General features: G+C 37.8%; 1 protein-coding gene across 5 annotated transcripts in view; it reads left to right on the forward strand.

Annotated features, from left to right (window-relative positions):
* RBBP8 (RB binding protein 8, endonuclease) overlaps window positions 1–15,177 on the forward strand; it is a 57,106-nt gene that overhangs the window by 542 nt on the left and 41,387 nt on the right. For 4 of the 5 annotated variants that reach the window (XR_016280616.1, XM_089517163.1, XM_089517166.1 and 1 more), the window contains exons 2-4: window positions 3,716–3,939; window positions 9,631–9,673; window positions 13,285–13,380. Coding sequence is in view for 4 of the 5 variants with exons in the window: in XM_089517163.1 (XP_089373289.1) it covers window positions 3,828–3,939; window positions 9,631–9,673; window positions 13,285–13,380 (251 nt within the window). In the remaining variant the exon portion in view is untranslated. Of the gene's footprint in view, window positions 1–2,816; window positions 2,875–3,715; window positions 3,940–9,630; window positions 9,674–13,284; window positions 13,381–15,177 lie in introns of those variants that run through there. The other variant, XM_089517164.1, reaches the window with a different exon arrangement.

Genomic DNA, 15,177 nt, shown 5'->3' on the forward strand with positions numbered 1-15,177 from the left:
CCTAGACATAAATCCACGCTTCTTAGTCCTGCTCAAAATGGAGGACATGATTGAATGTCTCCTGGAGGGAAGGCTGAGATGGAGGATGCGTCCTGGAAAAGGAGGACAAATGTTCTTTTTTTAGCCATGCCCAAAATAGAGGACATTGTTGAATTTCTCCTGGGCAGAAGGTGGGAATAGAGGACATGTTCTGGAAAAGGAGGACCAAGGTCCGACCTCCCTTGTATGATATATAAACTCATGCTTGTTAGTCGTCCTCAACATGGAGGACATTTTTTGTATTTCTCCTGGGCAGAAGGTGGGAATAGAGGGTGCGTCCTGGAAAAGGAGGACCAATAGCATATAAACTCATGCTTCTTAGTCATGCTCAGAATGGAAGATGTTTTGCCCCCCCCCCTCCCCCCCAGATAATGCGGGTGGCCATGTCCTCCTCTCCCTGCCCCTTTGGCTGGCATCAGAGGAGGACAGGAGGAACCGGCTGCATGTTGCGCCTGAGCTGAAAGCAGACTCTGCTGTTCCTCCTCCCTTGGCATCAGTGGCAACTTGGCTTTTGAAAGTGCCGCCCTTTCCTCTCCTCCTCTCTTTCAAAACGCTGGAGGAGGAGGAGGAGGAGGAGGGTCAGCGTCCATTCCTGCCACACTCAGGCTTCTGTCTCTAGTTCTGGGGTTGTAGTAGCTGCAACAACACAACACTTATATATATCATGCAGTGTGTGTTGTTGGGTCATCGTGCAGCTCTGTGTGTGTGTGTGTAAATGTGTTGTGGGTCATCATGCAATTGTGTGTACGTGTGTGTGTGTGTAGTGCTGTTGGGTCATCATGCAGCTACACACACACATATATATATATGTTGTGTTGTTGGGTCATCATGCAGTTCTATATATAAATATATATACAGACACACACATACAGTAGAGTCTCGATTATCTGACATAAAGAGGCAGGCTGATAGTTGGGTGGCCGAAAATGTTGGATAATCTGGAGGGTCCAAGAAAAGCCTTGAAATCACTATGAATTGCAAACATATTGAAGTTTTATTGCAGTAACATTAAAAGTAACATTGAAGTAACGTTATAGGAATGACATTGTAATGTATAAACAGTCCTCTGAAAATGTAATCACTGATCAACATTGTGATGTACAAAATGTACTGTATAAACAGTTCAGTCCTCTGAAAATGTAAAGAAATCACTGAGCAGCGACATTGGATAATCCAGAATGTTGGATAATCGAAGGTTGGATATTCGAGACTCTACTGTAAATGTTTTATTGGGTTATCATGCAGTGATGTTGGGTCATCGTATAGCACAGCTTTGTACGTGTGTGTGTGTGTGTGTATAATATGTATACTAACTATATATATATATATGCAGTTGTCTTGGGTCATCATGCAGCTGTATATAAATGTGTTGTTGGGTCATCATGCAGCTGTGTGTGTGTGTGTGTATTGTGTTGTTGGGTCATCATGCAGCTATGTTTTGTTGGATTCAAGCATCCACATTTTGAACATGTTCAAAAAAAGCTTAAATTTCAAATATCAAACCTTGATAAGGGACACCATTTTGCTATGTCAGTATATTTAATGGGACTTGAACATCCACAGATTTTGTTATCCATGGGGGATCTTGGAACTAAATCCCAGCGAATAACAAGCGCCCACTGTATATATGTGTATGTGTGTGTGTGTGTGTATATATATATATATATTACAAATTTGCAAGCCCATTAGTTCTCATTTCATAATTTTCATTACATATCTAAAATTCTCAAAACTCATTAATTTATTTCAACAGTATATCTCTTCAAAAATTATTATTATTATTATTATTATTATTATTATTAGCCCGCCTCTCCCTACGGATCGAGTTGGGTTACAATAAAAGAAATAAAAATACATAGCACAGTATAATAATCAATACATAACCTAACAGAATAAACCATTAGGCAATCCCCACCCCTCCACCAACAACAAGATAATAACAATCGAATACAAATGACATAGTTAAAATAATTAAATAATTATAAAGCAGCTTAAAAAACGGGCAAATGGAGTAAGACAACCAGGAGCAGAGGAGCTGTCATTTGATGGGAGGTCAGTCTGGGTCAATAAATTGACTTCCCCAGTTTTCCTGACATTAAGACCTTTATGCTCCAAATTAAATATTGTTACCCTTGTCATTTTTATCCTTTAGATCTGAATAAAGATGCCCTCAACACAAGTTTCTAATTTCTTTTTCTTTATGATTCAACCAAGAAGTTAGTCTGTCCATCTCCTGCATGTCAAATAGCTTCATGGGCCAGCAATCTAACGTTGGAGCGTCTTTTTTCTTCTATAGTTGGGCTATCATGATTCTTGCAGCTGAGATTAGGTACAACAAGAACAACACAACATTTAAGAGAGGCTTTGGGGTGTTGTTGTTGCATGGCAATTTCCCTAAATCTTTAAAGCAATGGTAGAATAATTCAGGGTGACCAAAATTAAAATTGTTGAGATTTGGCTGTCAGAATTAAATAAAACTCCTGTATACTTGTCTGTTAAAAATCTTTTTAAGAATTCTGTTATATAGTGCCTTACTTGTAAAAGCTTTGGTCCAAAACTGACTGCAAAAATAATCCAGTTTGAGACCGCTTTAACGGCCCTGGCTCAGTGCTAGGGAATCATGGGAATTGTCGCTTATTGCAGCACCAGAGCTCTCTCTGATAGAGAGAGCTAAATGTTTCATAAAACTATAGTTCCCAGAATTCCAGGCATCGATTATATTTTTGTCTGTTTTTAATATGTTCTAATTTTAATATTTTGTAAGCTTCCTTGACCCAGATACCCTAAAAGCACCAAATTCTGTCTGATCTTGGAAACTAAGCAAGGCCAGCCCTGGTTAGTACTTGGATGGGAAAACTAAGTGCTGTAGACCAGTGGGCCTCAAACGATAGGGCAGGACCTCCAGGGGAGTCGTAAAAGTTGCTCAAAGGGGGCACAAGACTTGGAGGTTCTGATCCCTCCTCTTCCCAAACTTTTATGTGTAAAATGTATACATGCATTGGGTTAAATATTGAATTTACTTAAATAAAACTGCTCTAATTTGAATGATATTGTTTTCTTGTTAAAGCATGAATATATATGAGTGTGTGAATGAAAGTACATAAACTAAATAAAATAGTTTTATTCATATACTACATCAAGTGTGGGGGACATCCACATGTAGATGTAAAGGGTAAAAGGTTTGAGAACCACTGCTGTAGGCTGTATCTCAGAGGAAGGAACTGGCAAAATACCTCTGAATATTACTTGACTAACAAAACCCTGTGAAATTCTTGGGGTTGCCATAAGTTAACAAGCAGCCTGAAGGGCACACGCAAGCCTCATTGAGTCCCAAAGTTGAGGAAAAGGCTGGATATATGAATGAGTAAAGTTATTGTGTGTTTACCAGTTTACTTTATGAAGAGTACATTAAGATGGCTAAAAGTTAACTGTTTTCTGTTTATGTAACTAAGCCATCCATTCTTTTATTAGGACTATGACTTAACGGCTGTGCCTTCAATAATTCTAGCTGTCCATGTTTTGTTACTGTTTAAAAACTTTCAGAGAGGCAGTTACAGTGAGCTGTAATACTTTGGCTAAGATCTGAAACAAGAAAGTGCCTATGATATATTTCATCCACTGTTTCACATTATATTTCACTATACAGTACTTTAACTTTGTGCACTTGTCATTGCAGGAATTCAACAATCTAGAGGAAGAATCTTAATAACTGTAATGTAAACCTAAAAGAGAGACAAACAGGAACAACTACAGAAACTCAAGTGGAAAATTTGATACAGAAAGACAAAATGAGTATTTCTGGAGGAAGCTGTGAAAGTCCTAATGCTGCAGAACCAGCTGCTGACTGCTTCAATGAAATGTGGTCCAAGTTGAAGGAATATCATGATAAAGAAGTAAAAGGTAATACTGTAAATGTTGATCTGGGCATTAAGAAATTATGTTAAGGACAGTGGAAAATTTATGAATAATTAGTGAATTAATTGCCTTTGGAGTTGCACATATGTATTTGTAGAAGGAAAAAAAATCTACAATGCCAACAGAGAAGTTATACTAGTTTGTTTAGTGTCTTTTGCAGTTTATGTGGCTGAGGCTGAATATATTTATAACATGTGTTTACCAAACAAATACAGTATGATTAGCCCCTCATCAGCTGACTTTTGTGTCTTGTGTATTCAGCAAATGTGATGAGAACATAACAAGATGACATCATATGGTGCATGTTGTATAAATGAATGTGATTTGATCTTGTTTGAATGCTTAGTCACGTAAGTAGACCTTTAAGTTTTAAGATGTCTTGGAGTGTTCAACATTGTGGTAATTAGAAAAACTCTTTTCTCATTTATCTGAATAACCTGGTGGTGTTGCTGAAATTTTGAAAACAAGCTCTTGAGTAGATTGAATATTTTATATAATGAGGGTGTTTCTAATCTAAAAAAATACTGGTGTAAAACATCTTTTCACTCTAGTGCTGGACACCTGCTGGCAGAACAGCAGAATCTGGTGGAACATGAGAGGGATCTTGCCTTCCCATCGCAGCTCCAAGTGTCCCAGAAATCTGCATCTGCAGCGGGGTATTTTGTGGGGCAGGGTGTTACAAGGACTGCAGAACAGAGGAAAGAAGTTTTGTTGTGTTGGGGCTGTGGTATCAGCATGACGCGGTATGGCCTAAATAGGCAAAAGTTGAAAAAAGTGTGTTCTACATAAACTTTAGAGAAGATTGTTAATGCTTGGGATGCAGAGATGACAGCAAAACCACAGTAGATTGCTGTGATGTAGACCCTGATGTAGCCAATTCCACAGAAAAAGTTTATGCAGTTTAATTCAGAAGAAAGTTCCACTGTATTCGATTGAGTTTGCTCTCTAGTTGGTGTGTTTAGGATAACAGCCTCAGTCATTTCTCAATATTAAAGAATTCATCTCAGAAATGGAGTTGTGTGATAGGCACACAGCAGAAGCTATAGTTTGCAGTACATTCTGTATGCTCAGAGAATTGCCCAATACATATTCAGAAATCCCAGTGATACTAACTGAAATATTGTGATGCAGTGGACAGGAATTACAACCAGTAGCATACTTGACCTAGTTGGCTTAACTTATAGCAGGAACAGATACAGCCAAATATTAGAAACTTGGTGCAATTAATGCTGCTGCCAGCTGCAATAATCACTGTCTGCTAGGAATGTTGTAGACAACAGCAGGTGAAGTTAGGTTCTAAGAGGCAAAACTGTGTGCAAGAGCATGTAGCCCTACCTCAAGGAATAATTAAAGCTGCCCCTGGCTAACTTATGCTATGAGACAACATGGGTGGACAGTTGTTTGATGGATATGACCCTAACACCTTAGGAGGAATCCTAGTATAAGATGGCAAGGGCAAAATATGGGCACTCTGGTTTGCTTCAGAAGAGTATTAGAACTTAGATGTTCAAGAAAATGTTGTGCATTCCATGGGATATAAATTAAGTTTATTATATTTATTAGGTTTATCGGTACTAATTATAGTTTAGAAAGGTAATTTTTATGCCTCTTGGCTACGTTTGTTTCTTAGCTGACTTTTTTTTTTTACTGTGGGTGGTATGTCATCAGCAGGGCACATGCTGAGGCATTGTCACCACAGAATTTAGCAATCTAAAGAGTGTATGTTTGTCATGGAGCCAAATGACAGAAATATGAATTTTCAAATAATAAACTGCCTAATTACTTTTTGTAATGCTCAAAATTCAAATTTCTGAACTTTGAACAAATAGAAACTTACAGGTGTCCTTTCAAAACACATTAGGATCATAAGCCTAAATATACGATACTTAGGAATAAATCCCATTGAAATAAACGACTTGCTTTTGAATAAACCTAGTAATGATTGGCTGTAGGTGTGTCAGTTTAGTCTTGCCATAAGACAGACTTTTTCATGTCTCAACCTTTGTTACTGGCTGTTCCACACAATGCTTGGTGAAGTTAGATCCTGTATGATTACATCAAAGACATGCCTGAAGGATAGTTAATTTTTGCAAAAGGTGTGGATCCTCCAGTAGAACCAGGTATGGTGATATTTAAGATACATTAAATGCAGACTTGTCTGGACTTTGCTTGTTTCTGAAGTCTATAAATAAGAATTAAAACTGACTCATGAATTTTAATTCTAAATGTCAGCAAAATATATCTTATATGAGACTGTAATCAGAAACATAAGTGCCAAAAACTTACTTCTAATTGTTGTACTGTGTCTTTTGGTGTGGGTGTGTTCTTTCTCTGAAACCCTTACAGTACCGAAAACGACAACTTAGGCCTTTTAATATCTTCATACTTTTACTAGACCATGGCTCAGAAAAACATGCTGTAAGAGTGAGCATGCTGTATTTGGTTCAGGCTGTATTGCCAAAATGCAAGTTTCATTTTCTGTATGAAGGTAGATACCATTTTCTTTCTGTTTTTTTGAATCGTTGCTGTGTGTAGATGAAAAAGGAAGCCTGTTGAGGAAAAAAAAGACATAGGATATTAAAACAACGATAAAAGTGATGCCTGAGGTGGAGCTACACATTATATTTACCTGTAATGATAATGTAGTAGGAAGATTTTCAGAGCAGATTGAGAGAAAAGCGTGTTTAACATTCCTTTTGTTACTTCTCCACCCAGCTAGTTTTTTTCCTGTATTCTGATCTTCAGTGTTGTTGTTGACTTTGATTTATGAAGGCCCCATGCATGATAGACCTCCAAGTCACCCTGTCATCAACAGCCGTGCTCAGGTCTTGCAGACGGGGCTTACTTGATTGAGTCTATTCATCTGAAATGTGGTCATCCTCTTTTCCTACTGCCCTCTACTTTACCAAGTATTATTGTCTTTTCTAATGAGAGGTGTCTTTTCATGATATGTCCCAAGTATGGTAGTCTCAGTTTAGTCGTCTTGGCTTTTAGGGAGGGTTCAGGTTTGATTTGCTCTTGGGTGCATTCATTTGGCTTTTTACCAGTCCATAGTATCCATTGAACTATTCTCTAGCACCACGTTTCAAATGAATTGATTTTCTTTCCTTCAGCTTTTACATCCATACATAGAAATACAATGGCATGGACAATCCTAACTTTAGTATTCAATTATATATCTTGAGACCTCAGGATCTTGTCTAGTTCTTTCACAGTTGTCCTTCCTAGTGCTAATCTTCTGATTTCTTGACCCCAGTCTCCCTTTTGATTGTTGACTGAGCCAGGGTATGGAAAATCTTGAGCTATTTCAGTGTCTTCCTTGTCAACTTCAAAGCTATGTAAATAATCTGTGGTCATTATTTTTGTATTCTTAATGTTCAACTGCAAACCTGCCTTTGCATTTATTTCCTTTTTTTCCCACTAATTGTTCTAAGTCTTTGTTATATTCTGTTAGTAGTATGGAGTTATCGGCATATCTCAAATTGTTGGTGTTCCTTCTGGCAGTTTTCATATCCTTCTTCCTCCAAGTTTAGTTTAGAATGGTAGTTTGTTGTAGTTTTACAGTAGTTCTTATCCCGGTAAACAAGCTGCTCAGGTGCCACAAGAAACTACCATTCCCAGAATTCCATAGCATTGAGTCATGACAGTTAAAATGATGTCAAACTGGATTATTTCTGCAGTGCAGATGCAGCCAGACAGCTGGAACATGTAACGGGACCTCTACTGAAGATGTCAAATCCCAGACAGGCTCATATGTGGAGAAGTAGGCTTTCCTGGCTCCAAACCCTCTTCAGCTTTATAGGAGAAAACCAGCACTTTGAACTAAAAGTGAAATTATTGTATTACTGTTTGAAACAGCTCCAGGGACTCAAAGATGAAACTTGGACCCATTTCAGTGTGACTTTTCAGTAACCTTCAGTGCCAGGAATCCACAAATTTTTTCTAGTCCAGAAATAACATCTTGGCCATGAGAAGGAGGAGGTGGAAGATTGCATGTCACACTATTTTCCCTTTTCGTGTAGAGTTAGTCCTGTTTGTGAATGAATAGACAGCAGTAGGGTGATGTCAGTCCAGACTGTGGTGGCTCATCTTTCGACAAGCAGTAAATTTGCCTGTACTGGATATCATATATAGTTAGTCCTCTGTATCCATGGATTCCTTAACCACGGATTCAACCATCCATTCAAAAAATATATACATTCCAAAAAGCAAACCTTGATTTCTCCATTTATTTTAAATAAAGGGCACAATTTTACTACAGTATTGCATTTAGTGGGACTTGAGCATCCATGGACTTAGTGTCCATGGGAGGTCCTGGAACCAAACCCCAGTGGATACCAGGGGCCCACTGTACTTCAGAGAAGCAGATTTACACTTCAAAAGTTTTACATGTGGGTCCTCCTGCTTTCCCCCTGTGAAGGCTTTGCTAAGCAGTGATTTTTAAATCAGCTTTAATAATAATAATAATAGGATTTATTTTATAAATAAATAGCTTTAGCCAATATAGCAGCTGTATCTTTTCTGCAAAAAAACCCAAAACCCTAACTAAGTGCCCCCTGGTAAACTGTTGAGTAAGCTATTATAATGTCTTGCTTGTAGGGCTGCCCTTGAAGGCACTTAAGGAACTTCCACTTGTTCAAAACATGGTAGTATTAGCTGTGTAGAGCAGCGGTTTTCAAACTTTTTACCCTTGTGACCTCCTTTACACACACAGAGAGAGACACACACGCTTCATATAGTCTATGAATAAAAATATTTTGTTTGGTGTGCATATTTTCATCCACTCATTCATGAATATTCATATTTTAATATCTTATAAGGAAACAGTTCTCCTTCTCCTCTCCCCCCCCCCCCAGGAAGAGGCTCCAAGTTCCCCCCTTGTCTTTCTCTCCCCCTCCAAGACTGAAAAGGTTTGAGAAACAGGGGAGGAGGAAGAATAATTAAGGCTTTCAAGTCTCTCCCTCCGCTCTTGAGCAACTTTCATTCCACCCCCCACCCTCCTGTTCCGCCCCACAGTTTGAGAACCACTAATGTAGAGTATATAACTCCTATATTGCAAAAGCTTCTGTGTCTGCCAGTTTTTCTGTGTTATAGTAAAGATGTTGGTTTGGACATTTAAGTCAAGAACAGCTTGGGTTTGGGACTTCTGGGCAATCATACATTGAAGTTTAGTGAGGAAAATGTGTAGGTACAATACTTTTTGTGATAAAATTCAGATCTGTATCTATCAAAGTTTTCAGTGGTGGCTCCCCACTTATAGAAGTCTTCAATCCTGTATACTAGTTCTATCTGATTCCTGGAAAGCCATAATTCTACTTTATACCTAAACATTTGGACTGTAGCTAAAACTGAAAAATGTTCTTATTTTGGAATTTTAAAAATATATTGTAAATTTGTTTAACTCTTTAGAAAAAAAACATATATTGGACATTGAATTATTAACTGGTTTTGTGACTATACTGTTAACGGGCTCAGGAACTAAAATAACAGAAAAGCTAAATATACATTCTTAATTTTAATTTTATTTTTTTTAGAAATACATTCAGCAGCAAACCTGTGGGCAACAATTTGTTGGCAGTGTTAATTTCTGCATATTTTATCTTTCTGCATATCTTATCCTTCATTATTTTGTCAGTTAAACTGCTTTTTAATCCTTACTTTTCTGGTTTTATTTAGGTTTACAGTTGAAGATCTCCAAATTAAAAACAGAAAGGTGTAGGTAAGTATCCCATTATAAATATCTAGATTAGATGGAAATCAATGCATTTACTAATTTTTAAATGTCTTCAACATGCAAATATGTGTACATGTATTTTATGTATGTATATACATATATGCACATGTATGTATTAGCATACATCTTCATGTATATATGTATTCACACACCATTAACTAAGTGTATGGTATATACTAGTGGTAGGGCATCTGTTGTCTTCCACATGTTAGTGAACTACTAGCATGGGCCCTTGCCATTCTCCCTTTTGCCGGGCGGCTTCAGCGTAAGCTGAAAGCTGCCTATAATGAACCCGCGTATGGCGTAGGCTCACTGTACTATCATGATCAGGGTTCAGGTTGTATCAGATGATAATTTCTTGGGTTCCACTCTGGGAGAAAGGCAGCATATAAATGAAGTAAATAAAATAAAATAATTAATGATTGCTCAACAGTGCCCAGGCTGAGCAGGGTTGAGGATTCGAGCAACCTCTGGAGGGAAACATATCCCTCAGTCTTGTGCTTTGGTCATATTTGTTCCAGCATAATTATACAAAGGTTATTTACTTGCATGTGCTTTTATGCATGTCCATTTGGCTCCTAAAAGGTTAGGAATTCTTAAGTAACCTGGTGCACACTGCACAAAAACCTAAATAGGTGCAGTTTCCAACTTCATTTCAGATTCTGAAACTATCTATTTTAGGGTTTAGGGCTGGAACTGGAGCTTACCCAGGTCCAGCACTAACATCGGGCCTGAACAGACAGGCCAAAATAAAACTGCTTCGAGTCACTTTGGAGGTATGCTGTTTAGCTGCTGCATGCATCCTAAGAGGCCGGAAGCCGCACCAAGGGCTAGAGTGCAGCTTTGGCACAGCTTCTGGCCTCTTACGAAGCATGTGTCATTGAAACAGCATACCTCCAAAGTGACCCGAAGCAGCTTTATTTTGGCCTGTCTGTTCAGGCTCATCATTTTCAATGTCATCCTTAACTTGAAGAATAAACCAAACTTTACACCCCAAGCAGAATGTATTTTTCTCACCAGTATGTAACTTATGGGAGCTCCCACATGTAAAGCACATGAATGGGCATAAGGGCTTCAAGATCAGAGTACTGTATGGTTTTCCAGACAGAGCCTTGGTATTTCCCCCTGAAAACTAAGAAATCTGTTGTCGCCAATGACTGGATCTTTCAAAGTACAAAATTTGTTCAAAATGAGTTCTCAGGCAATATTTCTTGTCTCACACACACACACCAGTCACTTACTCTAAAGCTGCAATGGTATTCAGGCTGTTTGTTATAAATCTGATAAAATTCAGTTGAAATGGTTTCTAAGAAAAAATGCATAGATTCAGTCCGTTTATAAAAAAAAATACCATCTGCTGTGCCCGTTTCTTTCCATATATCAGTTACCAAAAATGTTTATACTGTAACGTCAACTTGAAATTTAATATTTCTAGTAATCCTTATAATAACATTGCAACATAGTCTTGCTTGTTTTTGTGTCCAAAAAAGCTTCTATTCTTAGTTAGAACAGAGTTGGTGGGAGTACTATTGATGATTTTCTGTTGTGTTTTTATACATACCAAGATAAAAGGTTTAATTATTATTTGCTGGAGTCATCCTAGAAGTACTGCATGGTAGATACAGTAGTCTTCTATAGGAGTTCTTGTTTTCCCCAGCTCTTCCTGAATACCTCAGGTTTAATATTTCAGCGCTGATAACCAGCCAGACAATGGGCCCCTTATGCTACACCCTGGTTCAGCAGTGAAGGTAATAGTCCTATAAACGCAGGGTCAGGAGCAATTTATTAGAAGACAGTTTTCATAGCCAAAGACCCAGTCAACTTTGTCAAGTAGTATCAAGACCCTCGTAAATTATTTTCTTCTTTTGCTCTATTCTTAGCATGTGAATGTGCACATAGCCAACTGATCCTAATCATGTTTCCCTGGTAGTAAATTCTCTTATGTTCATTAAGAGGTATTTCCCAGTAAGTATGCTTAAGTTTGCAGTGTGCAGCCTGACCCTCAGCATATTACTGAGGAAAACACTCCCTTGAATTTAGTGAGATTTACTCCCAGGTAAGTATGAATGTGAGATCTCTCTTGATTTGATGCATTTTCACTGCTATTTGGCTTTAGTAGAAAGTATTTCAGCTGTCTTTTTCTTAGGTTCCATACCTAAAGTAATATTCTAAAACCCAGAAATTTGCCTGGAAACTTTTTATAACCTTTATCTCCCTAATTTATGGGTGTTAAAAATCAAATGTGTCAATTCAGTATAGTATTTATGGAGGATATTTAAGCTTCAGTCTAGTACACACTTGACTATGAGCAAGTCCCTCTTGAAAACAGTGGGATTTTTTTTTCTTAGCAAACATACACATAAGACAACCCTGTTGTGTAACATTCTCTCAGTTCAAGACCCCGGTAAAGTGGGGCAGTATCTGCCCTTTATTATTAAGCGAGACTGATAAATGATTATAACCCAGGGAGTTCATAGATAAACTGGAAGATCGAGCCTCAAAACTACAGCCACTTCTGAAAGAAGACTGGATTAGGACATACTTAATTTTATTTGGATTTAGTATTGCTACTGCATTGTTATCCTCCCATAGTTGCAGTTGTTATTATTAGAATTCTTTCTTGCATTAATTAATATATGCTAGATACAGGTATTGGCAAGAAATCTTGAACTATTTGGAGGACAGCAGCAGTAGAAACATAAGTAGCATGTAAAAGAATAGTGTGTAACAGTAGAAAGATAAGTAGTATGTGGGATTTGTCAATTGCCCACTTTCTGTTATTGAAGTAAACCCATCATCACATTTAAACCTTTTTCCAAGCCTCAGGCAGCACAGAACAGTCACCATTGCATTTAGTTTGGCTCATGTTGTATTGTACAATTTTCAGTCTGCTCTGTAATGCCTGTCTTGCTTTGGTTTCCTTGCTTCCTGTCAACCTTCACCACCCCTAGAACAGCATCAGTTCTGCTTTATTAAGTCAGCAGGCCCATGCACAGTTATCTGAGAGTAAGATCAACGGAACACAGTGGAACTTAACCTCTGTGTAAACATATATAGGGGTGCATTGTAGACTTAGTTGCTACAATGGCAATCCTAAGGTGACCCTATCATGGGGTTTTCTTGGCAAAATGTATTCAGAGGAGGTTTGCCATTGTCTTTCCTTGGTCTGAGAGAGTATGACTTGCCCAGGGTCACCCGGTGGGTTTCACATTTAAATCACATGAAAACCCTTTCTAGTGCAAAGCCTTCCTTGACAGACATGCATCAGAGAACATATTTATTTGTGGTGTTCTGTGCTAACATTTCACTTTTTCCAACTCCAAAAGAATTACTGATTCTGTTTATCAAATTCATGTTTTACAATGAAAGCCGCCCAAGCTGTAACCATGTAACTAATGTACGTATATTGTATTAGAGATGACACATTTTATTTATTAGTAACTGTAGTAATCTATTTCCAGGGGGACAGAAATTTGACACAGTGCTCAGAATAAGAACACATTGCTATTTGTTAATGTTGAACTAATATGGATTCTGCTTAATGAAAATATGTCACAATTCAAACTGTTTAGTAATGTATGTCTACTTGTACTTAGGGATGCTGAGAGGCTTGAAGAGTATTACACCAAAAACCAACAGCTTAGAGAGCATCAAAAAACACTGTACGACACAATTACGGTTTTAGAAGATCGGTAAGTGGAAATTAGCCTTTTCTGCTTGTAATATGTAGCCATCATTTTTTCTTTATTCTCAACCTATGATATTTAAGGGGATGCCATAAAATAAACTGAGGCCTGTTACAGACTGCCAAAATAAAGCTGCTTCGGGTCTCTTTGGAGGTATGCTATTTAAATGATGCATGCATCCTAAGTATCCAGAAGCTGCACCAAAAGCTGCACTCTGGTGCTTAGGAATGGAGTGTGGCTTTGGTGCGACCTCCGGACTCTTAGGACCCATGCATCATTTAAATAGCATACCTCCAAAGAGACCCGAAGCAGCTTTATTTTGGCAGTCTGTAACAGGCCTATGTGATATTGCAGGATCTTAATATGTTAAGCTGCTCACGTTATTATGCTTTATTTATATAAACACTGTAGAGTTACTACAGCAACATATATTAATACCTGGACAGATATTAATTCCTCTATTTCTATTATTCCTCTATTTCTGGCCAAGGCAGCTTATGGGCTGCTTGACAAGCCTATCTTTTTGGACTGCGGGTCTCAAAATCCCCCAGCCAATCACATTCTTTGTAAATAAAAAACAAACAAACATTTGGTCCCATTTCTCAGAGCTGTTTATGAGATGATATTCTCTACGCTCTAAAAATTGTTGGGGCTTTCCCACATTCTAGATTTTGGAGTACCATATATATTCATGTACAAGTTGACCTTGTCTATAAATCAAGGGACGATTTCATGGTCAAAATCCTGGATTTTGATATGACCCATGGATAAGTCGAGGGCAAAACTTTGGGGCTATAAGAAAGATCTCTCCTTCTCCTTCTCTGGACCTCTCCCAGCTGATTCCCAGGTGCTGGAGGAGAGGTTTTAAATGGGGAGTTTTTTCCATAGGAATCCAGGTCTTGCAAAATGGACTGGAGAGATGGTTTTAAATGGGGAGTTTTTTCCATAAGAATCCAGGTTTTGCAAAACGGACTGGAGAGATGGTTTTAAATGGGGAGTTTTTCCATAGGAAGCAAGGTCTTGCAAAACGGACTGGAAGGGGAAGGAACTGGTGTTAAATGGAGATTGGGGCATCAGGCTTGCTTGCTTTAGGACCTTTCTAAGCACTCCTGATGTATTGACCCTTATATAAGTCTACTCAGAATTTTAGGGTCAATTTTTTTTTTTAATTTTAAAAAATTTTATTGTTAAAAAAAATTTGTATAACACATACAAATTTCAAACATACATATATACACATACATACATATACTTACATCAAAGTTTACTTGCTTACAAACTAACTAACATAACTAACATACTTACTTACATATACAATTTTTTCCTCTCATTTCCTTTAAACTTCTCTTCCTATACCCTTCTAAATAAAAAGGAACCTTTCATAATCTTCCCTAAATAGCTTCCCAACTAATAAATATCCTCATATCTTCCACCTTCTCTATCCTCTATACCTTCACTACTTACTCTCACCTTCTTCACTTACTTATACCTACTACTAATTCTTTCTTATCCTTCCCAACTCATCTCTCTACTCTTCTCATTCTTTATCCATCTTCTTACTCTCCGACACTTCCATTCATTTATTGACTTCCTCCTATCCTTCTGATACCTTCAACCTTTATGACTTTCCATTATTCAATTTTTAAAAGTGGATCACATTTCCCTTTAGTAAATCAATGTCCCTTTTTCTCCACATATCTTTACGATTAGTCGAGTCTAAATTTCTCATCTAATTAAATGATATTACCGCTATCTTACCCCATTTCATCTCTATAAACTTAGTTACCTTTCCCCATTCATCCT

This window comes from Sceloporus occidentalis, unplaced genomic scaffold (genome assembly GCF_023333645.1).
Source record: "Sceloporus occidentalis isolate IW3139 unplaced genomic scaffold, rSceOcc1.0.p SCAF_3, whole genome shotgun sequence".
Lineage (NCBI taxonomy): Eukaryota > Metazoa > Chordata > Lepidosauria > Squamata > Phrynosomatidae > Sceloporus > Sceloporus occidentalis.